The sequence below is a fragment of the Podarcis bocagei genome, assembly GCF_964188305.1.
Source record: "Podarcis bocagei genome assembly, chromosome: 17".
NCBI classification, from domain to species: domain Eukaryota; kingdom Metazoa; phylum Chordata; class Lepidosauria; order Squamata; family Lacertidae; genus Podarcis; species Podarcis bocagei.
In genome coordinates this window covers 25,208,920-25,235,059 of record NC_138143.1, presented here as the reverse complement: position 1 = coordinate 25,235,059, position 26,140 = coordinate 25,208,920, and the positions used below count along the sequence as shown (strand labels likewise).

The 26,140-nt window shown below is 41.9% G+C and overlaps 1 protein-coding gene across 1 annotated transcript in view; it reads left to right on the top strand.

Moving 5' to 3' along the window:
* FREM1 (FRAS1 related extracellular matrix 1) overlaps positions 1–26,140 on the top strand; it is an 84,475-nt gene that overhangs the window by 21,896 nt on the left and 36,439 nt on the right. Inside the window, exons 9-23 of the mRNA XM_081176001.1 lie at positions 221–565; positions 1,821–1,963; positions 3,732–3,928; positions 5,607–5,697; positions 6,573–6,740; positions 7,671–7,879; positions 10,138–10,231; positions 12,551–12,803; positions 14,619–14,813; positions 16,182–16,367; positions 18,126–18,322; positions 20,645–20,870; positions 23,181–23,325; positions 24,241–24,382; positions 25,838–26,033. Of these exons, the coding sequence (XP_081032127.1) occupies positions 221–565; positions 1,821–1,963; positions 3,732–3,928; positions 5,607–5,697; positions 6,573–6,740; positions 7,671–7,879; positions 10,138–10,231; positions 12,551–12,803; positions 14,619–14,813; positions 16,182–16,367; positions 18,126–18,322; positions 20,645–20,870; positions 23,181–23,325; positions 24,241–24,382; positions 25,838–26,033 (2,787 nt within the window). The remainder of the gene's footprint in view (positions 1–220; positions 566–1,820; positions 1,964–3,731; positions 3,929–5,606; positions 5,698–6,572; positions 6,741–7,670; positions 7,880–10,137; positions 10,232–12,550; positions 12,804–14,618; positions 14,814–16,181; positions 16,368–18,125; positions 18,323–20,644; positions 20,871–23,180; positions 23,326–24,240; positions 24,383–25,837; positions 26,034–26,140) is intronic.

The window sequence follows — 26,140 nt, the reverse complement described above, 5'->3', positions numbered from 1 at the left end:
TTTCTGCAATTCATGAGGAGGGGTGATCACCAATGGTGACCCAGTGAGTGAATTTGTACGGGGCTGAAATCTTTTATGATTTCCTGGTCTTGGCCCTCCAATTTCTACCTCTTATAAACTTAATCATTTCTGTTCATAAGCTTCACACCTTCTAAAGTAGTATTACCTTTTTTAAAAGCATACACCCATTATGAATCATGTTCCTGCTGTTGTCTGACAGGAGGAAAGGGATTCATGTTCACAGTCTCAGACCTTAAGGATGGTCTTGTCCGTTACCATCACGATGACAGTGATTCCACAAAGGACTATATTGTCTTCAGGATCTTTGATAACCGACACAGCAGTCGCCACAAATTTCCAATCAACATTCTGCCTAAAGATGACAGCCCTCCATTTCTCATCAGTAATGTTGAAATAGAAGTGCATGAAGGACAGACAATTCTGATCCAAGGCTCAATGCTTCAAGCCTCCGACATGGACTCTAGCGATGACTACATACTCTTCAATATAACCAAAGCATCACAGGCAGGAGAAATCATGAAGAAACCTGGACCAGACCTAATTGGTAAAATGTTAGACAAGCTGAAGGGGGGAGAACATCTTTCTTTCTGCTTATTTGTGTGTGTGTGTGTGTGTGTGTGTTATGTCCATGTCTATGTCTTGCTTTCAGATATATTCCCATATCCCTCTTTAACACTTGAGATTTCAACTGTTTTCCAGGCCTTAGTAAACAGGCTGTGAGTTTCGGCTTTGGTTTGATTATGCAAGGTAAGCCCCACCCTGCATAATCAATCCCAAGATGTGGTGCGCACACACCATTTAATGGCAATGCCCATAAATTTGGGGGCACCCAGCATAATGAATTTGTTTAAGATGAGACTCTAGTCCAGGTAGGATCGTCTTTACCCAGGGGTGCAAGGGGCGTGGGGCACCTGGGCACCAAATTCTGGGGGGTGCCAACCAGTCCCTCTCAATTGGTGGCAGTGAAAATCAAAAGCCCCCTCCTCCATCGGTCTGTTACCCCCCCCAAAAAAAAAAGCTCAACAACTTTGAGTTGCCCCCCCTAAAAACGGTCAACAACTCAACTTTGGGCTTCCCTCCTCCCCATAAAAGCTCAATAAAAGTTAATTTGGGGGCGCTGGGCAGATCTTTGCGCTCCGACGGCGCATATGCTAAATACAGCTGTGAGTCCAGGGGTTGAGAGCCTTTTCAGGCTTAAGAAACTCATTCCGTTCCGGGCAGCATTCATGCCAGTGGGAGGCAGTGCAGCAAATGTAACTGTTACCTTTTTACAATAGGCTAGTTTCTCACAATTCCCCTCTATTTTGCATTTAGGCAAGCTAGACACTATAGTCCTTTGTCTAATAATCCCTAGCCAATGAAGAAAACCAATGTGTACACCTCGGTCATGCCCAAGAAAGTTGATAGACTGCTAATGGGTTGCTTTGAGTTTGGTTGGTAAAACATTTCCTCATAAATGTTTATTTCTCGGGAGAAATTTCTTTATTTGCTTTTCATTAAAAAGGACTTGGGCAGCCAAGGATATTTTCATGGTCCAAAGATCCCTGGCAGCTTTAAGGGAGAAGATAATGTCAGACATGCTAAATGGAAGATAACTGAGGCCTGTGGCAGAGAGTTTCACCATTATTATTTTTATTATAAAGGGTCATATTCTCCTCCATAGTGGAGGTATCAGTAAAATACTTGGGTTTTTTATTTTAGAAAAACCACAAAGCCTTCACAGGAGCACCATTATGGCGTTAAATACAAGGCCCTAATTCTTATAGGTCTAAAATGTATTTTCTTTTGTGATTCACCAGGTTATCCTGTCACTAAATTTCTTCAGAAAGATCTATTCAATGGGATCATTTACTACCATCACTTAGGAGGAGAAATATTTGAAGATTCTATTGAATTTGTTCTGTGTGACTGTAATGATCCTCCCAATCTTTCAGAAACTCAGGTATGTCATTTGGGGGATATATTGCAAGGCCACGAGGGAGAACACAATGACACCTGTGTTTTATAAATGTCATTTTATTGTTGACTTTTTATGCTTTTCACTTAATGTTGGCAGCATAGTTTTTTTGTGGACTCCACTGCTAAACATGCTCACTGTGGGATTTACTCCCAAGTAAACATACATAGGTCCTGCCCACCTAGCAGTTCGAAAGCACGCCAAAGTGCAAGTAGATTAATAATTACCGCTCCGGCGGGAAGGTAAATGGCGTTTCCGTGCGCTGCTCTGGTTCGCCACATGACCTGGAAACTGTACGCCGGCTCCCTTGGCCAATAAAGCGAGATGAGCGCCGCAACCCCAGAGTCGTCCACGACTGGACCTAATGGTCAGGGGTCCCTTTACCTTTTAAACATACATAGGAGTATACTGTAAAATGTAATAGTCTACTTTTCCTTAAACCAGAAGGATTCAGCCCATTATATTACTAAAGTGCTTCACAAATTTCAAGGCTATGTATCAATGTTCAGGGAAGGGATTGCATAGCAGGCAAACAGAAAACCTGAAATTTCCTTAATATGTTTGTCAGGGGTTCAGAGACAGAGGCACAGGTGAGGGAGGAGACGGAGAGCGACGAGGAAGAATCCCAGGACAGTGAGGAAGAGGATGACAATGACTTGAGATCTTCCATGAGTCTCTCAAGTGAATCGGAGGATTCTCAGGAGGGGGCGCCCCTAGTCAGGACAAGGGGGGTCACAGGGGGGACCTGCCAGGAGCAGGGAAGCAGCAGGGAAACCCCGAGCGGGAGTGGGAGATCGGGGCCGGCTTCCCAGCAGGAACGAAGGGAAGAGAGGGGGGTTCCCAGTGTGACACACGGAGCGGAGCAGGAAAGAGACAGGGGAAGGAGATCTGGGGAGAACGTCCTGCCGGAAGAGGGGGAGAGTAGTACAGGGAGTAGTGTCAGTGTCAAAAGGAAGGTCAGGGGTAGCGAGCGCGCGCCAAGTTCAAATGTGGAGGCGCGCGGAAATGGAGAAAGCCCGGAGGAGGAGCCCAGCCCCAAAGCACGAAGGAGGGGGGAACAGGCATCTCAGGAATCCGCTTTGGGAGAGAGCAGGAGGGAAGGAACCCAGGGGGGCAGAAAGACCCTGCGGAAAAGGAAAGACAGGAAGCGGTGGTCTAGCACAAGCCTCATAAGTTGGTGCAGGGGCGGGACCGAGTCAGAGGGGACTTCAAATGTCTGACGTTAGACACTCGGGGCTGCACGCCTCGGTTGTGGAACCAATAATGAACTGCAATAAACATCCTTGTATATAAGAAGAGCTTGGCGTTGGTCTTTTGTGAGCTGAGACCAGAGGCAGCCCGTGACAATGTTGAATAATTAGACACAATCTGGATAACAGAAAATGCTGGGATTTATTTGTAATATCTGTCTTTCTGTCTGTTCTGTCTGTCTGGGTTTCAACAAATTGAACTTGTATGTACACATCTTTAAAAACAACAGTCATGGGCAGTTCAAGAACCCAAGTTTAAGATCTCATGAAAAAATACATTGTAAAGTTTTCAAATAGTGATTTTAACAGAAATCTATTGAATCACAGGACACTTGAAGAATATTTTAGCATCTTTTCCTGTCTTGTCAGTTCTTCCAGCAGATGCTAAATGCTTATTGTCTAACGCTATCTAAACACCATGGCCTTTTTGCTGCAATATTTCCAATGACCTGGGTGTCCTGACCACCACCACTATATAATGGTTTTCTTAATCCTTACACTAGGAAGTCAGAGTGCACATAATTCCTTCAGATGATCAACTTCCCAAAGAAATTTCAGGGACGAGCCGCCATCTAACTGTCAAGGAAACTGAGATCGCCCATCTAACAAAGAAACATCTCAGTTATATCGACAGAGAAGCACAGGAAAGGGAGATCATCTATATTATAACTTCTCCCCCATTCTTCTCTTCTGTACATCAGTAAGGCTTGTGTGAATGGTTACTTCTCATAAGAAAAGGGTACATTTTCAAAATGTTGCATGGCAGAGCTGGGGATGACCTAGCAAAATTCTGATTAGTAATTAGCATTTGTATTTGTGTTCCTCGGATAGGGGAGTTAAGAATGTTTTCAAAGGAGTCTGACCAAAGCCTATTTCCCCTTCTTCTTCATTGCCCACATGGTGCCAGTCTCGGCCTTGCTAGCTACCACTGTCATTTTCCATCCTTAATTTATGAACAGATGTAAAACTGTTAATGCACACAAACTTATATGGTGAAGCACAGCAGCGGTCAGAAGATAATGAGCCAGCAGAAAGCAAAACACTGCCTCCCAAATTTCAAATCTGCTTTGAGAGAAGATGTGAAAGTGCAGTTCTGTAGGGTTGCAATTTTTTAAAAAAATTTGGACACAAAAGTTGTTGAGTTGTTTTTTGGGCTAAAGTTGTTGAGCTTTTTCTGCAACCCCCCCCCCCCAATATTTTTTACGCCTTCTGACATGGATTTGCATAAGCCTGGGTTTTCCTGGACATTTGTACCAATTTTCAGATGCTATTTCTGACGTACGAATCCAAGGAAATCAGGGAAATCCCAAACGTATGGCAGCCCTAGGTTCTGAGAATTGATGTCTCCTATTCGACTGCTCAGATCTTTTTTGAAGCTGCAAGCACAGTCCAAACAACTGGATATAGACCGCAAAGCATGAACCCTACAATCAGTTCACCATTCAAGGTTTTGACCGTGTGGCTTCACATAGCACTGATAGATGGATGAAATGACAGGAAATTAAGGTTAAAAGGCAATAAGCTACATGCATACACATCCTAATTGCATTTCATATTTTGCTTGCTTTGATTTCCCAATCCATTGTAAAATTATCTGAAACAGTAGAGATGGGGAGTAGGGTTATAACTTCTTTCATGTTCCTGTAGCTTAGTTAGATGAATTTTTGCCTAAAAAAAGGAATGAATTGTCATTTTCAAATCTTTGAAAAAAGGTCACCCCGAAATCAATAAATCAATTTTTGTATATTCAACTCTATAATGTATTATATAACATGCATAGCATGTATTATAATACAGGAAAATTAGAGCTTGCAAATTTTCTAATGCTTGTACAATATTTCAAACACTGTGCATAACTTCTTATTGCTTAGAATAAACGGAGGTTCTTGTGTGACATTGTATATTGCCACTGAAACAAATATTAAAAGTTAAGTTTAGTTGTTTGCCCACAAAGCTTTCCATATAGACCAATATTTGGATTCTTCTAGAAAGTTCAAAACAGTTTTAGGAAGTTTCAGACAGCTGTAAAAGTTCAAAAGAGTTCCATAAAGTTTTTCTGTGTTTTTTAAGTGCTAATATTTATGAGTAGTAATACCGTGATTCCAACTTTGCATTTCAGGGTGACCTTTTCACAACTGAGAAGAATTAGTCCCCTTTTCAGTGTTTCTAAGCAAAAGTCCATCCCTTTATGATACAGGAAATAATTGGGGGGGTGGGGTGGGTCGGAGTAAAAATATATAATCCTAATGGGGAGAGGGCGACTATTTCTGGTGAGGGAAATTAGTTTTGGGATGTACATTTGTATCTTCTTTTGCTATTTAAAAAGTTATATGATTCTGCATATGTGTTCTCTATTATGACAATACCTTTCTGTGCAGCCACATGGACGCTGGGAAACTGTTTATGGTTGACAGCATTCCTAAACTGATTAAGGATCCTGCTACTCCGTCACTGATATCATTCACACAGGTTAGTTATCAAGGTTAAAACCTGTCACCCAGTAGCCTCACTTCATACAGTTGTACCTTGGTTGTCGAAACCCCTGGAACTTGGACGTTTTGGCTTCCAAACGCCACAAAATCAGAAGTAATTGTTCCAGTTTATGAACCTTCTTTTGGAACCCGAACATCTGCAGCTTCTGATTGGCTGCAGGAGCTTCCTATAGCCAATCAGAAGCTGCAGTTTGGTTTTCTGATGATTTGGATTCCGTTTGACTTCCAAGGTACGACTGTATATGGGATCTTACTGTAATTATTATTATTATTATTATTATTATTATTATTATTTATTAAGTTTGTATACAGTGGTACCTCGGGTTAAGTACTTAATTCGTTCTGGAGGTCCGTACTTAACCTGAAACTGTGCTTAACCTGAAGCACCACTTTAGCTAATGGGGCCTCCTGCTGCCACTGCGCCACTGGAGCACAATTCTGTTCTCATCCTGAAGCAAAGTTCTTAACCTGAAGCATTATTTCTGGGTTAGAGGAGTCTGGAACCTGAAGCGTATGTAACCTGAAGCATATGTAACCTGAAGGGTATGTAACCCGAGGTACCACTGTACCGCCATATACCTGCAAGTATATGATGATTAGAAAACCAGTGAAGTTTATTACTATACCCTTTATGTTTACCAGGAGTAGCACACTGTGGCCCTGTAGATGTTGTTAAACTACAATTCCCATCATCCTTTGGCCAAGTGGCTGGGGCTGATGGAAGTTGTAGGTTCTCCAACCCTACTGTATTGAATGCAAGGTATACTATGCCGTGAATAGTAATGCAAGTTTAGATTTGGGAATTGGGGGGTGAATATATCCCTTACATTTTGTTTGTTTTTTTGCTCCTAGCATGCTATAAACCACATGAAAGTTGCTTACATGCCGCCGTTGCAAGATATCGGCCCTGAGCCTCAGTATATCCATTTCACATTTTCAGTCAGCAATCGACATGGCAACACTTTGCAGGGGATCTGTTTTAACATTACCATTGTCCCAGTAGACAATCAAGCTCCAGAGGTATGACTGTAATGCTAACAGGAACAAGAGAAAATTAGATATTCGACATTGTTCAGGGTTGAACTTAGCTAAAAAAGAAGAAGCTGTTGTTTGGGCTTGTGAATTTTTTTCCTTTTTGTTGTTTCAGCTCTTGAATGATGAAATCAAAGTATAATATTTTTAGCATTAGATCATGTCTTCCCTAAACACATTTAAGAAGGATAAGTTTTGCTTTCCATCCTGCTGTCTCAGAATAGAAACCACACATTATTTGGACAAACATGTGTTTCCCAAGCTTGTGGCTTTTCATTAATGTGAATACAGGGCAGATTGTATCATTTGCATGGAAATACTGGTGGGCTGTAATGGGAGTGCTTACTCCCTCCTTTATAAAAATATATATATTTTATTGTTTCAACATTTTTAACATATGCAGTCAAAACACAGTTTTGTCTTTTCTCTTATTTTTCCAACTTCCCACCTCTTTTTCCATGGAGTTGTTGTTTCTCTCCTTCTGCCACACCTGATCTTCTATCTATCAAATCATAACCACAATAATATACTCGAATTACTTCTATTGCCCATAGCTCAAATTCTGCTCACAAGTTCATCATACTACTGTATAATATTTCTTTAAATTTCTGGGATCTCACTAACTCTAAATGTAGCCAAACAGGGGCAAATTTCACAAAACACAACCAATATATGTGTGTTTGTGTGTGTCGTTGGTTACCCTAGTTTCTTTCTTTTTCTAAAATCGTATTCCTGGCTTAATTACAATTGTATAAAGCTTGCACTGTGACCGTCCTGCAAATACTGTAGGTAGATCATCTCCCCTTTTTCAGCTGTGCAAAATGATGTGGTAAAAAAAGATTACCTCAAGGTAAAAGGATCAACAAAAGCATCTTCTGAGAGGAAGACTGGAACTTTTCTCTCTTTCCTTCTGTTCAGGTGTTCACAAACAACTTGAAAGTAGAAGAAGGGGGGTCATGTACCATTACAGAGGGCCACATTTTGATTTCAGATGTGGACACCAAACAGGAGAACATCCGCATCCATCTGCTAAGGCCACCTCTTCACGGAGCTGTTGAGCTGGCTGGGATTCCTATGAATCAGGGGGACTGGCTCACCTGTGAAGACCTGCACCTGTCCAAAGTCAGGTTAGAAGGCGCTGAATATATATATGCCTCCTCTGTTCTTGATGTAGATTCTGCTAATTCAGCCCATGAATCAAAACAGTACTGAGAGCCGAAACAAATGACTGTAATGTATGTTTAGATGAACTCCAGCAATTGACCTGTAGATTGAGGATCAAAGGTTGGAATCTCTCTCTCTCTCTCTCTCTCTCTCTCACACACACACACACATACACACACACACACACACACACACACACACACACACACCCCTGCAGCTACAAAGCTAGAATGCCAGTGAAGGCTGGTACAGAGCATCGTCTCTGATATGCTTGTTTTGGTTGGTTGGTTGGTTGTGTTTGTTTTTTGAGACAGGGCCTTTTCCGCTCCACTGAAAAGCAGGAGAGGGCAGACTTCAGGCTTGTGGGACCTATTTTGTTTTGTTTTGTTTACATAAAAAGATCTTCCCCAACAACTTATTCCCAGCAACTGATGTTCAGAAGCATGCTGCTTCTGACAATGCAAGTGGAACTCGGACCTTGTGGCCAGTAGCCTCTTCCTTCATGAATAGGTCTAATCCTTTTTTCAACGCGATCCAAGTTGGTGGGCATCACTGCCTCTGATAAGAGTGAGTTTAGCTATGTGCTACATGAAGAAGTACAGTGGTACTGCTGGTTAAGAACTTAATTCGTTCTGGAGGTCCGTTCTTAACCTCAAACTGTTCTTAACCTGAGGTACCACTTTAGCTAATGGGGCCTCCCGCTGCCACCGCACCGCCGAAGCATGATTTCTGTTCTCATCCTGAAGCAAAGTTCGTAACCCGAGGTACTATTTTTGGGTTAGCAGCGTCTGTAACCTGAAGTGCCTGTAACCTGAAGCGTCTGTAACCCGAGGTACCACTGTACTTCATTATTACAAACCTAAGGTCTGCCACCACTCACAAAAAATACTGGCCTAGTGGGGTGACATTCTCTGAGAACACTCAGCTGTTAAATCTGTCAGCAGTACCAAAACCAAACTCAAAAATTATTTCATACCCATTCCTGGATTCTTTTTTCAGCCACCTAATTTAATGAGGGAGGGAAGCTTTATAGTTACTGCTGTTGTTACACAACGGGCAGTAAGTAAGCCTTGTAAGTAAGTAAGTGAAGCATGCCCAGTGTAGCGTTAAATTAATCCCTGTGGTGGTATCAGTACCACTACTATCTACTCCAGTGAAGGAGGAAGAGAAAGGAGGACCATAACGTCAACCTCTGGCTTCTTCAGGTATGACAGGGAAAGGGCCCTGTCTGATACCCTGAAGAGAGTACTGGAAATAATATTATTTATGGTTTTGTGGATGCTTTTTGCTGATTTTATTTTTATACGTTGTATATTGCACTTGATTTTTTTTATTGCTTTTTTTAAATGAAAGGGCAGGTTATAAATATGCAAATAAACACATCACCCAGCTGTGAGTGCGAAGGCTGCTCCCCACAAGGCCCTTTCCACCTGGCCAGACTCACCAGCCTTACTGAAGGCCGGAGGAACATCACCCGGCTATTGTTTTATTCTTATATTGATTTAATATGCTGTACACCGTTTTGAGATTTTTATTAAAAATATAAAGCGGTATAGAAATTGAAATAAATGAATACCCTAATTTATTTTGCAGAACGATAAAGTAGTAAGAAATTGGATGATCAAGCACACAAATGCCAATCCCATCTATTCCAGTCAATCGGCACTAGGTTTTATTGTGAATCAAAAGACTCCTTGCCGAAAGGAGCAGCGATGTTTTTCAGCCACTGGGCAAAAGGCAAGCTTGCCTCAGGTTCTGGCCTGGCAAGGGTTGGCAGACAAAACAACTGCTTGGTATCCCAGCTTCTCCTACAGGCAGTGGCTTCAGGCGCTCGGAAGTCCACCTGAACTCAAGGGAGGCCATAGTTCAGTGGTTTGCATGCAGAAGGTCTCAGGTTCCATCTTTGGCCTCTCCAGTTGGGGCTAGGGGTGTCCGAAACCCCGAAGAACTGCTGCCACTCAATGTAAACAGTGCTGAACTAGGTGAACCAATGTTCTGCCTCAGTATAATGCATTTTCCTATGTTCCTTCCTAAGTTTTGATGCCCCATCCCCTTTCTTTGCCTTTCACCTCTATCTTTAACTACTAACGTAGATTGTTAGATCTCTGGGCAAGGACTGTGAATTCCTATATATTGCACATTGTAATAGGTGTGTGGTGCTGATGGCAGCAGTCGTAACAATGCAAACATTTGAAATGAGTTCAGAATCTTATCCCTGCAGGTATCTTCACGACGGTTCTGAGGTTCTGCTGGACCGTATCCCGCTTGCAGCTACAGACGGTATCAATTCCTTTGAGTTCATTCTGCAAGTTCAGGTCAGTGTGAGATTCATCAGAATATTAGTTCTCTGGAAGATGACAATTTTCAGGGGGCTTTGTGGTTATTTTAGAAACTGGGACGTCTTGGACGAGATAAGGATTCTTCTGCACTTTTGAGGATTATGTTATATGTGTTTGATGGGTATTATTGTAAGAGATACCTGCACCTTTCAGTTTTTCCTGTACTGTCAGGGATGAATCCACTCAGAATTAAATGCTGAAAAATGCAGTGCATCAGCAAAAGAGAGATGCTTTATTTTTACGTATGAATGTTTCATCCTTAAAGGACTTGAAACCACTTGCAAATAAATGCTGTGCCGTGTTTTGTATATATTTGGCCCTACCATCGTTCGCTAAAACTCCCTAGTTTATTAAAAGTCAAAAATCAGGTTGGAGACATTGGGATGTTTTAGTCAGTGTTGCTCATACTCTGAGTAGCCAGATGGAGATTAATGGGTGTGATTAACTTAGGTCCATTCGGTGCATTGTTCTTGTTGTTTTGTTTTTGTTGTTGTTTGGGGGGGGTTACTGAAGGGTACGTAGTACCGGCACTTCTTTTTTTAATTTATTTTTTAAAATGTGACACTTACTGTAACAACTTCATGGTGAATACCGGCACCTATTTTTCTAGAAAAAAAGCACTGGGTCCATCCATTTCAGTAGGTTTACGTGGAGTTGTATAAAGCCCATTATTTTAAAAATTAGGAAGATATCAGTACACTAGGGGTGTTCGCAGAGGGTTATGTTTCTACAGTTCTGGACCCTCAGTGAGACAAACAGGTGCTGCATCAAGTCAGTCAATCAGTTTATTGCGTTTTAGCAAATAGCCAATATACACATAAGAAATAATAATAATATAATAATAGTAGTGATCTGCATTTATAGTCCTTAACCTTTAAAGGATACATCATTTCCCATACCTCCTTTAAAATGTAGCATGGATCTGTAGAGCCTCAGCAAGAAATTCAGATATTATGAAAGATATGTTCTTCTCTGCATTAGACAGCAAAAAAAAAAAAAAAACCTGCACCATTTTTTTAATAGCTGCATCAAAATTTATATTTTTTTTAAGTGTACATTTATGGGGTTAGATCCAAACGCATAGGACATGGGTGGCGCTGTGGGTTAAACCAGAGAGCCTAGGACTTGCCAATCAGAAGGTCGGCGGTTCGAATCCCTGCCACTGGGTGAGCTCCCGTTGCTTGGTCCCTGCTCCTGCCAACCTAGCAGTTCAAAAGTACATCAAAAGTGTAAGTAGATAAATAGGTACCGCTCCGGCAGGAAGGTAAATGGCTGTTCCGTGCGCTACTCTGGTTCACCAGAAGCAGCTTAGTCATGCTGGCCACATGACCCAGAAGCTGTACGCCCTCGGCCAATAAAGCGAGATGAGCACCGCAACCCCAGAGTCGGTCACGACTGGACCTAATGGTCAGGGGTCCCTTTACCTTTATCCAAATGCATGCGATGGAATATGGATGCCATAAAAATAAGCTTGGGAAGTAATTCATTTTCAAGACAAGTAGTAGAAGGAGGGGTGCTTAACCCTTTCCTGGCCCATCATTTCCTTGCTCAAAATTGTACTTTCCAGAATTCTCTCTCTCTCTCCCCTCCCCCCATAACCCTTTGGTTAGGAGGTGGGATTTTGAGTTAATATATGGGCTGGGAAAAGGTTAAACATCTCCTTCCCCCACTGTTCAATATCTGTCATTCCAAAGCTACTTTTCTTTTCTTAATATATTATGTCAGTGCTCCCTTTCATGTTTGCACACGTGGAGATGAGACACCTATATTTAGAAACATTGACAAATCCAAATTTCCTACCATGAAATGCGAAGATCTGCCTTAGGATAGCCTATCTGTAAGTGAATACATGGGCTTTCACAATTTGTAGGCACAACAGTTGCCTATAACTGTAATGTTTTCTTTACCTGCTTTTTGTTAATCTGTCCTTTTTTCCTAAATTTCTATTCCTTAGTATTGGAAAGTTTTTAATGTTTGACATTTTACAATGTATTTATATGTATTGTGAGCCGCTCAGAGTGGCTGGAGAAACTCAGCCAGATAGGCTAGGCATTAATAATAATAATAATAATAATAATAATAATAATAATAATAATGGAATAGGACATCCCTATTTTCAACAGCAGTGTCAGTAGCAGGTGTTCTGCTTAACTGAACCCAAATCTACCAGCATTTACTCTTTGTTGTAAATAAAACATTCCCTTCATCCTGTCATAGCTTCCCGTCTTTGCAACCATGCTTACACACAGAAATGAATGGCCAGCACAGTTTTGCTCTCAAGCATATTTTTTCCAGGTGAATCCAGTAAATGATGAACCTCCTGTCATGAATGCTGACCTCATTCCCTCCATCGAATGCCCAGAGGGACAGGCAGTGGCCATCACCTCGGAGAACCTTTATGCTACTGATGAAGATAGTGAAGACATGCAGCTGATGTTCATGCTTGCTCGAAATCCTAAATATGGGGTTGTGAAGAAAGATGGGATTGTGGTGGATCGCTTTCCACAAGTAGATGTTGTTTCTGGAGCAGTGGAATACGAACATACAAGTAAGTGTGAGCAATGCTCTGATCATATATCATAGGGTTGCCATATTTCAAAAAGTTTGGCCAATGTAGTTGAGCTTTCTTTGCAAAATCTCAAAAAAAGTTTTTGAGCTATTTTTAAATGAAATTCACCAAAATCTATACTTCCGACATGGGCTGCACAAACGTCCAGATTTTCCCAGACATTTTTTACCAATTTCCACCCATACGCTGTTTACGAAGGCCAAATACCGGCTCTATCTGGAAAATTCTGGATGTATCGTAACCTTTATCCAGGCCAAGTCTTTGTTCCTGTTACATGAAATTCCATTATAAGTGGTTGCAACCCTATCTTGGGGATGAAGGGGGCTCCATTGTGTGGGGGGGTATTGTTTTTGTTTGTTATTATGGTATGTAATTTTGCAGAGACTTTTCAGGGAGCTACTGGGGGCAGTTTGCAGGGAGAGAGAGAAATCAGCTTCCACCTGCCCACTTCTTCATGTTGATCTCTGGATCCAACCCTTATTGAATAATAATGGATGTTCCTTGGAAATTAAAATCTTTTGGTTCATATCTTGGAAATAAAAACATACTGGCCATAGCCAAGCCAACTGGAAGCACTTATCAGTTTCATTTATTTCTGCAAAAGAGATTGGAACATACCAATTTTAAGCAATGGGACTTCATAATCCTTGCCAATTGTTTCCCAAATGGTTATTGGGGAAAATACAGAAACATGAACATAGAATTGCTTTAACATTAATAATTCCTATATATGGCTTATCTCTTAAGTGATAGACATATGTATTGATTTCTAGATCATTAGATTAACATTTTTTCCTGGGGGTAGTCTTTTAATCTTATTTGTATGATACAGAAAAGATGTCTATACAACCATGTGGATGTCTTTGTTATTGTTCCTTACAAGACAAGGATGGGGAACCTGTGGCTTTCCAGTTGTTAGTATGGCGAGTACCCGCCTCCCTCCTTGGAAAATAAGACACAAGACACAGTGTTTAAGGTTAATGGGTGAAAAAAGGCCACAACTTTATTGATTGCAGGAATTGAGTGGTATTGGCTTAGGTATTGGTCCTATCGACTAACCAGCTTCAGCCTGATTGCTTGAATCAGGGTTAACCGCCAGTATGGGGAGTCCTGCTGATGTACATCAACTAGGAGCTCCCCGGGGTCACCGCTCGGGGGCGTGCCTTAGGCCCACACCTCCACAGGCTTCGGACAGGGCAACGCCCCCCGAAATCCTTTACCGGACTACCCTTCGATTTGGGGGAAGGTGATGGCGCTTCCTTCCCCCCTTCTCATCTGCATAACAATACCCTTACCAATGTGAGCAGCTGGAGCGAAGAAGAGAGGGAAATCCTCAGCTGCGCTGGCCCTAAATAGCCCGGGCCACGCTTCCCTAGCCAGCCGATTGGCTGGCCAGGGAGATGATGCGTCTGAGGATTCCCCTAGTCTCGCGGGGGCTGTGAGTCAGCCCCCGCGCACGTGGGGAGGGCGTGGGGCCCGCAACCCCACCTCCTCTCCAGCTCGGAAGTGGCTTTCTGGTCTACAACTTCCATCTTCCTGACCGTTGGCTGTGTTGATCATGGTGGATGGGAGGTGGAGTCCAACAAAATCTGGAGCACCACAGTTTAGCCATCATCGTTGGAAGGAATAAGTTACCATAATTGAGTAATTTTAGAAATTCCTCCCATTCTTCTCGTTTCTTCTTCATGACTATTGCTGAAAATATTTTGCACCTCGGCATTTTAAACAAATGTTTCTTGCATTGCAAAAATATCCTGTTTTATCTCTTGTTGTTTCTTTCTTTGTTTTCCCCAGGTGGAGAGATTGGCTTGACCCCTTTATTAGATATCCTTACCTTTGTTGTCTCGGATGATGAAATTGGACCAACAAATGAGTGTTGTTATGATGAATCTCCTTTTCCTCCTGTTCCGCTTCATAAATCTTTTCCAGTATATGATATTAACATCACAATATTTCCTATAGACAACCAACCACCGTCCATTGTTACTGGTAAAACATCTTTACATTTATTTTATTTTTTGTATGCCCAGCTGGCTTGTTGAGAATTTAAGATTATAATTCAGGACATGTTAGAACAATGCTGAACTGTCTATGCTAATTTATTTACAAAGCACTTAAGGTTTTCAAGCCACTGTACAAAGATTTTTTTTATATAAAAAAATTGTTTTTCAGTTTTTAAAACTTTTTTACAAACATACAAATCCAATATTTTCCCAATAGACATATGTATATTTACCCCACCACTTTGTGATTTCTTATATTTTTTAATTCTTCACAATGCATTTTCCTCATTATTCCAATTATTAATTATTCCCTACTTTTCCTTTAACATTAATTTTAACTGCTTGGTTTTAAATTAATCCTGCCAATGAACTTAAATGTATACAATTACTTTTCAAATATTCCACAAATTTCCCCCATTCTTTAATAAAGTTTTTTTCTTCTTGGTTTCTTATTGCTCCAGTAAGTTTTACCATTTCAGCATAGTCCATTAATTTAATCTGCCACTCCTCCTTGGTTGGTACAGAATCGTCTTTCCATCTCTTTCTTTCTTTTAAGACGGTTTGAGACAGTTGTTCCGTGCATGCTTAGCTTAAAAATGTTGAAGTAAGGGATTTCCATGGGGGAAAAATCACATAACCTAAATGAGTCCTACATGCCTAGACCAGACACTGCATCAATTCTCTGTGACAATTTCAATAGTTGTTTATTTTTTAATAACTGAGTGGCGTTATACGAAAGGCAGCTCTTTTGCCAGTAATGTGTGCATGTCCACTACTTTTCAATGAGGTATGTATGAGTAACTTTGTGATTTGCAGTCTATCACCTAAGCAATGTTCTGGAAATGAAGGATTGTCCCAGCAGGGAAATTAAGCACTGATGCATGAAAAATGGTTCATTATGAGCAATTCATAACAGCTCTCAGGCAATTAATGCTGTGACAAACAGAGGTAACAACCGATCTTGAGCACTGCATAAACCATACTGAATAGCTTATCAGCAGAATTGTTTTGCAAGTGTGGTTCCCCCTCCCTTTCTCCCTCCTCATTCAATTGGTGAGGATGAAGAGTCATTGGTACGGCACGACTGGAAAACATTGCTATCAAGCAGATGAACGATGGCTTTCACCACCAGTTATCTGAGACATTTCTTTAGCTTTGCAATTCCGGCTCCTTAAGTAACAACGTGCTTATCACTGAAGAAGTGTGCATGCACACGAAAGCTCATACCAATAACAAACTTAGTTGGTCTCAAAGGTGCTACTGGAAGGAATTTATTTATTTTGTTTCGGCTACAGCAGACCTACACAGCTACCTACCTGTGACTAGTACTTATCACTGTATCATTTGTTTGCAGGTGCCATGTTTGTTGTGGACGAGGGCACCTCGGCCGCCATTACAATTAACCACTTGTCTGCCGCTGATCCTGACACGAAAGCAGATGACTTGCAGCTTGTTTTAGCTTCTCCTCCCCAATTTGGGTACATAGAGAATATATTGCCTTCCCCTGGCTTTGAGAAAAGCAATGTGGGAATAAGCATAGGTATGTGTGCTACAGGGAAAGGCAACTTGTATTTAAATCTAGCCACATTGCCAACACCTTCAGTCCATTTTGCCTTCCTGTGGTCAAGTGTACGCAGGGGCCATTACCAGTGAAGAATCAAAAGAATTGTAGAGTTGGAAGGGACCACTAGGATAATCTAGTCCAGTGTTTCCCAATCTTGGGTCTCCAGCTGTTTTTGGACTACAGTTTCCATCATTCCTGACCACTGGCCCTGCTACGTAGGGATGATGGGAATTGTAGTCCCAAAAAACAGACACTCGAGTTTGGGGAACACTGATCTAGTCCACACCCCTGCAATGCAGGAATCTTTTGCCCAAAGTGGGGCTCGAACCCACAGCTCTAAGATTACGGGTCTTATGTTCTACCAGCTGAGCCACTCCACCACTGCAATGCTGCTGCCTTAAGCCCCCACCTCTTCTGGTTTTCCAATGAATGCCAGGTGGATGCCATTGTGATGAAGAGAGTGATGCTAAGTCTCTTCAGGACAATGTGGGTAATTACAGAGTATTACAAGTTAACCCTCCTTTGCCATTGTCTGCCTTCATCGGTACGTCTGTCCCTCATTTCTGTACTTGCCAGAAATATATGGTGCCAGTGCCGGATATAGGTATAAGCTAAACAAGCTACAGCTTAGGGCCCCACTCTCTTGGGGGGGGGGGGGCAAAAAAATAAAGGAAAAAAAAACCTGGATGTACATTTCCAAAATATAAGATAAAAAGCAAATAAAATAAAACCTACATACAGCAACAGTGTTTTGTGTTGTGTAGACTCCTATGATGTAAGTCATGGGCCCCGTCTGCTAGCCTGCTCCCTAAAATATCACTGGTTTGCTCATTTCTATATATAGGGTGCCTACCTTCTGCATGGACTGGTTGAATGGCAACACGCACAAATGGCTTTAGATACCTATTAGGTCCATAAATTGTCATATAGCATATATTCAACACAAAAATCAGGGACAATTTATTGTTGGCAAAGGACAGCTGGACATATAAAGGGCCCCATTACCTTCAGTAGCTTAGGGCCTCATCAAACCTATATGCGGCCCTGCATGGTGCGATGGGGGAGCATCAGAAGGCTTTATATTGAGCATCGTCTATTAAACTTGGAACCAACCTTGCCTGGAATAGTGAAAAAAACTCTTGCTGGGGAGTTTTTGAATTTGAATGAGTCTCAGTGAGGCAGCCACCAACATTACTCTCTGGCCACACAGCATCTCCTGGGTCTCTTAATCCATCCGCTGCCTTAAAGTATGTTGGTGGATTCCACCCCATCCTCAATGTTGAAGCAAGTTTCAACTTGCCTTTTCAAATGCTTTTTTTCATTATAAGTTGCCTTTGCTTTCCTATTATGCAGTTTTAATTTATGGTTGTTGTTTTCATGTAAACTGCTTTGTGAGGCTTTGTTGGCGAGTTTGGGACTACAGTACTGCTGAATAGTGGGGTAAAACAAAAACAAAATCTGGGGACCTCTGAATTGAGAGCCCCTTCTAGTTGGTTTCCCACAGCCACTGGATGTTAAAACTGTCCCAAAGTTTTGAGGGGTTTGCTCCACCTTAGGTCTCGGAACACATTTTGTGTAAATATCATCCACAGAAGCATTTTAGAGCATATCTCTCCTCTTTTCTACAAACACCTGTAACCCGAACAAGTGTACATGTTAGGGAATGGCAAGGTTATTTCAAAGAGGACAGGAGAAGATGCATATCCAATATTAACTTGCATTTATTTCATCTAGCCTCATTTCAGCTGAAAAACATAAAGGGTCTGCACATAAACTATGTCCAGAGCAGGCACAGGAGAATAGAACCAACTGCAGACCAGTTTATGGTTTATGTCACTGATGGAAAGCATCGTTCAATGGAGACACCGTTTTATGTATTGATCAACCCAATGAATGATGAAGTGCCAGAATTTGAAGCAAGGAATATTACAGTAAGGATTGAAATATAGTGTGTTCCTCTGGTTGTTCCTTTCTCAAAGAGAACATAGCTGGTCTTTACTTTCGCTTCCTCCCCTCACAACTCTTTCAGCATATTCCATTTATTTATTTCCTTGCATTTATATCCTGCCTTTTATCCATCATGAAGCCCATCATGTGATTCCCAGGAGATCAGCTGTTTTGGGCACTGATCAGATCAAGAGCTGCTTAGCTTTGGCAAGGTGGCGGCCTCATGTGCCTTCAGACCATCCTCTGGGAACACCATCTTTTATGCCTGGGTATCCAGTCAACCCCAAGTAAACCAGTGCACTATGCATGATTCAAGATGTTTCACTTTGAGTTTCTGGTTTCCTTGCAGCCCTCATCAACCCACATCTGCCTCTCTATCCTCTACGCCAGGCATGGGAAGCCTCCAACTTCCCTCAGCCCCAGATAGCATCGCTAATGGAAGTTGTAGCCCAACAACACCTGGAGGGTCACAGTTTTCTCCAAGCTTGCTCTGGATTTATTCTGGTTCAAGACTCAGCTTCCCTATTCTTCATAGTCGCTATCCATCACTTAGCTCTTCTGCTCCTTGCTACCTGTCCTGGTCCCTAAACATCACCTGGATGCTCTTTCTACCTCTTTGCCCCATTTTCTTTTGCTGCCCAATCTCCTATCCCTTGGCTCACATGTTTTTTATTTGCATTTGTTTTTTTAAAAAAATAAATTTATTTATTTGGTTTTTCAACTTACAATTTTAGAGAAATATAACAAACATAAATAATAAAAACAAGTTTTCAAGGAATCTCTTGGACTTTCATCCTCCCCTTTGTGAGTCCTATTATTAATCAATTCCTCCCACATCTTTTATAATAATCCAAACACTTTACCTCTTCCATTATGTCCAGAATTCACCCTTAAACTACAAGTGTTATTCCAATCCTACTAATGATTTTTAACTGTTTACAATGGTCTTTAAGATAAGTTATACATTTTCCCCATTCCTTATTAAAATATTGGTCTTCCTTCTGACTCTTCCAGTCTTTTTAGCCATTTCAGCATAGTCCATTAACTTCATCTGCCATTCTGCTCTGGTAGAAACTTTATCTTCTTTCTATCTCTGGGCCAATAACATCCACACAGCCATGGTCGCATACATAAATAGCCTTTTCTGCTCCTTTGGGATTTCAGCACCTAGAATTCCTGAAAGGAAGGCTTCAGGCTTTTTAACAAAGGTTATTTTAAACATTCTTTTCAACTCATTATATTTCATTTCCCAAAATCCTTTTACTGCCTTATAGTTCCACCATTTATTTGCATTTGTTTGCACAGCATTTTTAGAGGAATGGTGGTTGGAGCTGGGCAGTAGAGTTAAGGAACATATGTCCAGGCAGACTATTTCACTATTGTCTACAATGAATGGTATATATATATATATATATATATATATATATATATATATATATATATATATATATATATATTACCAACAACCAAAACACAAACAGTGAAACCCCCCAGGGGGCTGATACATTGGGTATACATAATCAATAATAACATATTCAAATCAACCATATGTACAATTCTATATACATTAACACTCCTCCCTCCACAAGGTTTATTTAACTTTTAACATTTTAATTGCCCCAAAGTATTCAAACCTACCCAAATAATTCAATATCTTCTCAAACCAATCCTCCTCCTTCTCACTGACCTTAAACCCTTTCATTTTATGTATCTTCACAGATATTCTAAGATTATAATATTTTTCAGTCTTTTCCTCCATTGGTTCACCCCTAGCTCTTCTGCGTTTTTCCAATTACTCGCTATAACCTGTCTGGCTGCAATTACCATCAATTTTACCCATTTACATTCCTCTTTTGTTTCTAACTCGGTGCTACTCAGGCTAATAAGAACCATTAATTTAGATATTTCCACCTTCCTACCCACAATTCCTGATATTTCTATACCAGTCTGTTTCCAGAATTCATTAACGAACGGACAATCCCACCACATATGACGGTACGTTCCCATCACTCCACATTTCCTCCAACAATTCATCCAATAATTGTCTGCAATGAATGGTAGCCACTCTCCATAGTTTCAGACAGAGGTCTCTCCCAGCCTTACATGGAGAAGATAGGGATTGAGCCTGGGACCTTTGAGATGCATGCTTTGAGATACACCTTAACCTAAGATCAAGTGGACCAGCAAGATTTAATGATGGCTTATTGGAACAGACTAGATGAGCATCAGCAGGCTTACAAATTCTGTGTCTTATTATTCCCTCGTTCTGCAAAAGATTTCTGACTTGCCTTCCTTTGACCATTCAGGTGCAGGAGGGCCAGATGAAGGAACTGGATCCATCTGTAATCAGTGCTGTTGATCTGGACATACCTCAAGATCCCCTGATCTTTACTGTCCTCCGCCAACCCCAGCATGGCCTCCTTGTTAATGGGAATCATGGCAATGACATCATCCGCTATAAACATGTGACCGACGGTCACCAGCACCACGAACTTCCTGTGCATGGGTTTTCCATGGAGCTTTTGAAAAATGGTAAATGCTCTCCCAGCCTGTTTGTCCTTACAGCCAGATGGTGGGATCATAAAAAATATTCATGTTTTATTTCTGCACCTGATTCAAAGGTTGTCTTTTATATATCTATGGTTGTGTACACATCTACCCTGCACCCAGTGTACTCCCACTGTTTGGGAAGTGATGTACACATGTTAGCCCTGTACTTTTCCTGTACATATAGTTAATACATTTCCTATTTATACTGTCATTTCTTATGAAATGTTGTGTTTTGTTTTTTAAAAAATATTTTATTTTTTGAAATGCTGTGTTTTGATACATTTGTCTCCAAACCAGCTTTGAACCGGATTGAGGAAAAGCTGTATTTTAAGTTGGCGATGTGTACACAGCCTCTCTCTGAGAAAATCATATTTAAACTACAGTACTATGCATATTTGCATGGGAATAAAGGTAAAGGGACCCCTAACCATAATTTGCTAGGGTTTTTTTCTTTTCTTTGACTGAATAAAGGATGCTTGATAGGATCAGGCTACAAATCTGTTTAAGATAAAACAATTCAATCGTATGTTTACTCAGAGTAAAATACAGTAAATTCGGTGGGAATATGGCCCTCAAACTCAGTGAGTCTCACATTTCAGCAGACATGCATAAAACTACACTGTGAATGGCATTCAGGTCTTTCTGCAACCAAACGCATCAAGGGAGCTGGAGGACTTTTCTTGCAAGGCTACAGATACTGGGAGTTAGTTTGGAAAATAGGTGGCTGAAGGCATTGTAATAATATGAAAGAATTGCTAGATGCAGCCTGAGTTGGCTGTGCAGAGGAAGGCCCTCTGCTTTTGGTTGTGAGAAGAGGAGTTGTCAAAAGACCAAGACTGCTCAACGAAACCATCAATCAACAAAGCTTCAACATTTCTTTATAAAGCAGAGCCTGATTTATAAAATAATGCTTGGCATGGTGAAAGCGGGCAGAGACTATGCTGGGGAGTCACAAGAGCCAGAAAGGGAGGCAGGGCACAGACCTCTAGAGGCTGGACCCCTTTGAGCCCCCCAACATTTGTTAGCTGAGCTGTCGCAATGTTCATCTGGGCGTTGGATGTGACATCACGAAGTCGGACGTGATGCCCAGATGCAACACCGTTGTGTGTGATGCCAGGGACACGATGGATCCTCTTCCTCCTCCTTTTAACACAGAGGGGAAGCAGCCCCCAGCCCATGATGGTGGCAGGAGGAGCAGAAGGCAGACGAGCCACCAGCCACGGAGGCCAAGCTGTCACACGATGGCATCACATCTGTCGTCCATGCATCACGCACAATGTCAGCCCCCCTCCCCAATCTCCAGCCCAAGTCATTGCATCTTCAGAAAGGTTTGTGTGCCAGAGCTTCACAACTTGTGTTCTAAAGTCAGGTCCACTGAGTTCAATGAAGCTTCCTCCAAATTAAGGTTAAAGGGAAAAAAAAGGTAAAGGGCCCCTGGATGGTAAATTCCAGTCAAAGGCAACTATGGGGTTGCAGCGCTCATCTCGCTTTCAGGCCAAGGGAGCTGGCGTTTGTCCACAGACAGCTTTTCTGGGTCATGTGGCCAGCATGACTTAACCGCTTCTGGAGCAATGGGACACTGTGACAGAAGCCAGAGCGCATGGAAACGCCATTTACCTTCCTGCCACAGCAATACCTATTTATCTACTTGCACTGGTGTGCTGTCGAACTGCTAGGTTGGCAGGAGCTGGGACAGAGCAATGGGTGCTCACCCTGTTATGCAGATTTGAACTTTGGATCGGGAAGCCCAAAAGGCTCAGTGGTTTACACCACAGTCCTTTGGGTGTGTGGGAACCCCTTTGGTTTCTTCCCATACTGCATTGGCTAACTGGGAAGAGCCACAGTGGGGCACCTCCCAACATTTTTATCAAATCACACTGGAGTAGTTGAAATATGGTTTCTAATTGTGCTCAAAAGGGAAGGTGAACCTTTTTTAAATTTCACAGGGATGGATGAATGACAAAACAGACACATTCTTCTCTCTCTCTCTCTCTCTCTAAAAAAGCAGATTGTTTTCAAAGGAGCATTATTAGTCAAGCAGGCCATGATATGTGTTTTTGAGTCAATGGTGTGCTGATGGATTAATGAACAGCTGCTGTATTCAAGGCTTGTCCCATGCTAGTTGAAGCAAGCTGGCTGTGACCAGCAGACTTGTGGGGGGCGGGGAGCAGGATGGAAACAGTGGGAAATGATGTGAAAGAGATTTTGAGGGAAACCGATTAATTTTTCTCCCCCCTCTCCTTCTCCCCTCTCCCTCTCTCTTGTTACTGTCCCCTTCATCCCACCTTCCAGGAATGAGGCTGATGTATATGCATGATGACTCCGACAGCCTAGCGGATGGCTTTTCAATCCAGCTATCAGATGGGAAACATAAAGTGTCAAAAACCATTTCGGTAGAGGTCATTCCAGTTAATGATGAGAAACCAGTGCTGAGCAAGTAAGCCACATGTTCATGTTCCAATTTGGTGCATGTGTTCTGACAAAGTGATTCAGCAGTGATCACAACAGCAAATTAGTGATTAATAGAGCTCATCTCTTGTAAATAACCACAGACTAATGCCAACAGCGCTCCACAAAAACAATCCTTGGTGAAGGACATTCGGTTATGATCAGAGAGAGCAATGTAGCCAAATCTGAATCCGAGGTACCTACAAACAGAGATACACAGCTTGTATGCACAAAATAACGCACACATATACATATATTGTATACAAATCAAAGGCAACGAGTTTACAATGTTTGCACCCTCTGGTGGTCATTCCAAACTTTGGCTCAGACCTTTTCTCCGCTGTAGTTTTCTACCTGGGTTACTCTGACCATTTCAGTTTAAATCAGTTTCTCATTTAAAATTGAGTTCTCCACATTTCCAGGCAAATTTGTGTATTTTCCATTTTAGTGCAAACATCTCCCAATATAGGCATTTTTGCCTAATATATAACTTTTTGCAAAGCAACCTCAATATATGCATTTCAAGCATACTTTGCCACTGTGTATGCATTATTATTTTTACACATCACGTGACCAGGGAAGTGTAAATTTAGAAAGGTGACTGTGTTTCAGTTTGTGTATTGCTCTGTCAAGGGCAAATTATGTAGGTTCACCTTCAAATGCAATTGGATTTCTCCTCTATCCCTAACTCCTCATGCCATTGTATGAACTGAGCCATAATTTAGGATCTCAGTACTGTATTTGAAGACCTAATTCTTCATCTGTATTAACAGAAGGATGCCTTGCTTGCTTGAAATCTGTGTGGGGTGTGTGTGTTCTCTGAGTGATTCTTCCTCTCATTATTTCTGTAATTATCCGCCTTTTCAACAAATAACATGATGGATCCTTTGTTTGTTTGTTGCAGGAAGGGTAAGATAGAGGTGACTATGGGTGAAGCCCAAATTATTTCTAGTGCTGTTCTGTCAGCTGAAGATAAAGACACCCCAAGGGAAGAAATTTATTATTTATTTGAGAGTGTCCCAGAAAATGGACATCTTCAGCTCAAGGTCAGTTTTTGTATTTCTACAAAAACCAAACAAAGTATTGCTTGGGGGAGAGGGGAAAGGAAGAACCCAGACTTATTGGGTTAGAATAGGAATCAGTGTAATCCTCCTGTTTCTTAATAGTCTCTCATGGCTTGAAACACATTGCAGTGCCTAAGATAATTTCCACTCTGATCCTTGGAACAATCCAGTAGTGGATGTTCTGTTCACATCAGTGGAACTTCTGCCAGCAGAGTTGTTTCAAAGGATGTTGATCATAGGAAGTGTGAAGAACGTGCACCGGGGCTCTTGTTCTTTTTAATTCTGTGTGTGCCAAATATGTAAAGGTAAAGGGACCCCTGACCGTTAAGTCCAGTCGTGGACGACTCTGGGGTTGTGGCGCTCATCTCCCTTTACAGGCCGAGGGAGCCAGCATTTGTCCGCAGACAGCTTCCGGGTCATGTGGCCAGCATGACTAAGCTATTTCTGGCGAACCAGAGCAGTGCACGGAAATGCTGTTTACCTTCCCTCCGGAGCGGTACCTATTTATCTACTTGCACTTTGATGTGCTTTTGAACTGCTAGGTTGGCAGGAGCCGAATATGTACCCCTGCTTTTTGAACTATATAATTGCCATAGGCTACAGTGGCTATGTGGTGGGTGGCGCTATGGTCTAAACTACTGAACCTCTTGGGCTTGCTGATCAGAAGGTTGACATTTCGAATCCCTGCAATGGGGTGAGCTCCCTTTGCTCTGTCCCAGCTCCTGCCTACCTAGCAGTTCGAAAGCACGCCAGTGCAAGTAGATAAATAGGTACCGCTGTGGCGGGAAGGTAAACGGCGTTTCCGTGTGCTCTGGTTTCTGCCACAGTGTCCCGCTGCAACAGAAGCAGTTTAGTCATGCTGGCCACATGACTGGAAAGCTGTCTGTGGACAAACGCAGGCTACCTTGGCCTGAAAGCGAGATGAGCGCCGCAACCCCATAGTTGCCTTTGACTGGACTTAACTGTCCAGGGGTCATTTACCTTTTTTTACCTTTCTGCAGTAGGGATAGCCAGTAAGGGGCACTCCAGATATTGTGGACTGCAACTTCCATCATCCTTGAACACTGGCCGTGCTGGCTGATGGGAATTGTAGTCTAGCCAACCAAGTTGGCTACTCCTGAGCTATGCCTTATAAACTGGGGCAGAAAGTCTTTTATCCTGCTTCCTCTCAAGGGCAATGTGGCACTGGGTGGGGCTGGAATCAATGCTAGGCAGGGTTAGAGCCAAAAGTGAGCAGGGCCACAGTCAAATGTGGACAGGACACCCACCCCTTCGCCTTTGTTTTTCTTCCTTGTCATTTGCATGAAATTAGGCCAAGGTGTTGTTGGTCCCTGACCCCTGGCTTATAAGGTCTCGTCACTAGCATTACACACAGTTGATCACTAAAATGGTATTTCTTTTGTTTAGTGATAGGGTTTTTTGTTTTGTTTTGTTTAGGTAGGCCATGACTGGGAAACACTCCAAAATGGGATGAAGTGCACCCAGAATGACATAGACATGAACTCTGTGAGATACATACACACCGGAACAATTGGCTCAAAGGAGCAGGACAGTTTTGTGTTTCATCTGTGGGATGGAGACAATAGATCACCAGAGGTGTTTTTCCCTATTACCATCAAGGACTTGGAAAAAGGTAAATCTATATCTAATCTTCGCATGTAAGGCAAGATTCCTCCTAGTATTTTTTTTTTTCTAAGGAGCAGCTCATACTTGATCTTCTATGTGGGTATGTGCAGGGCT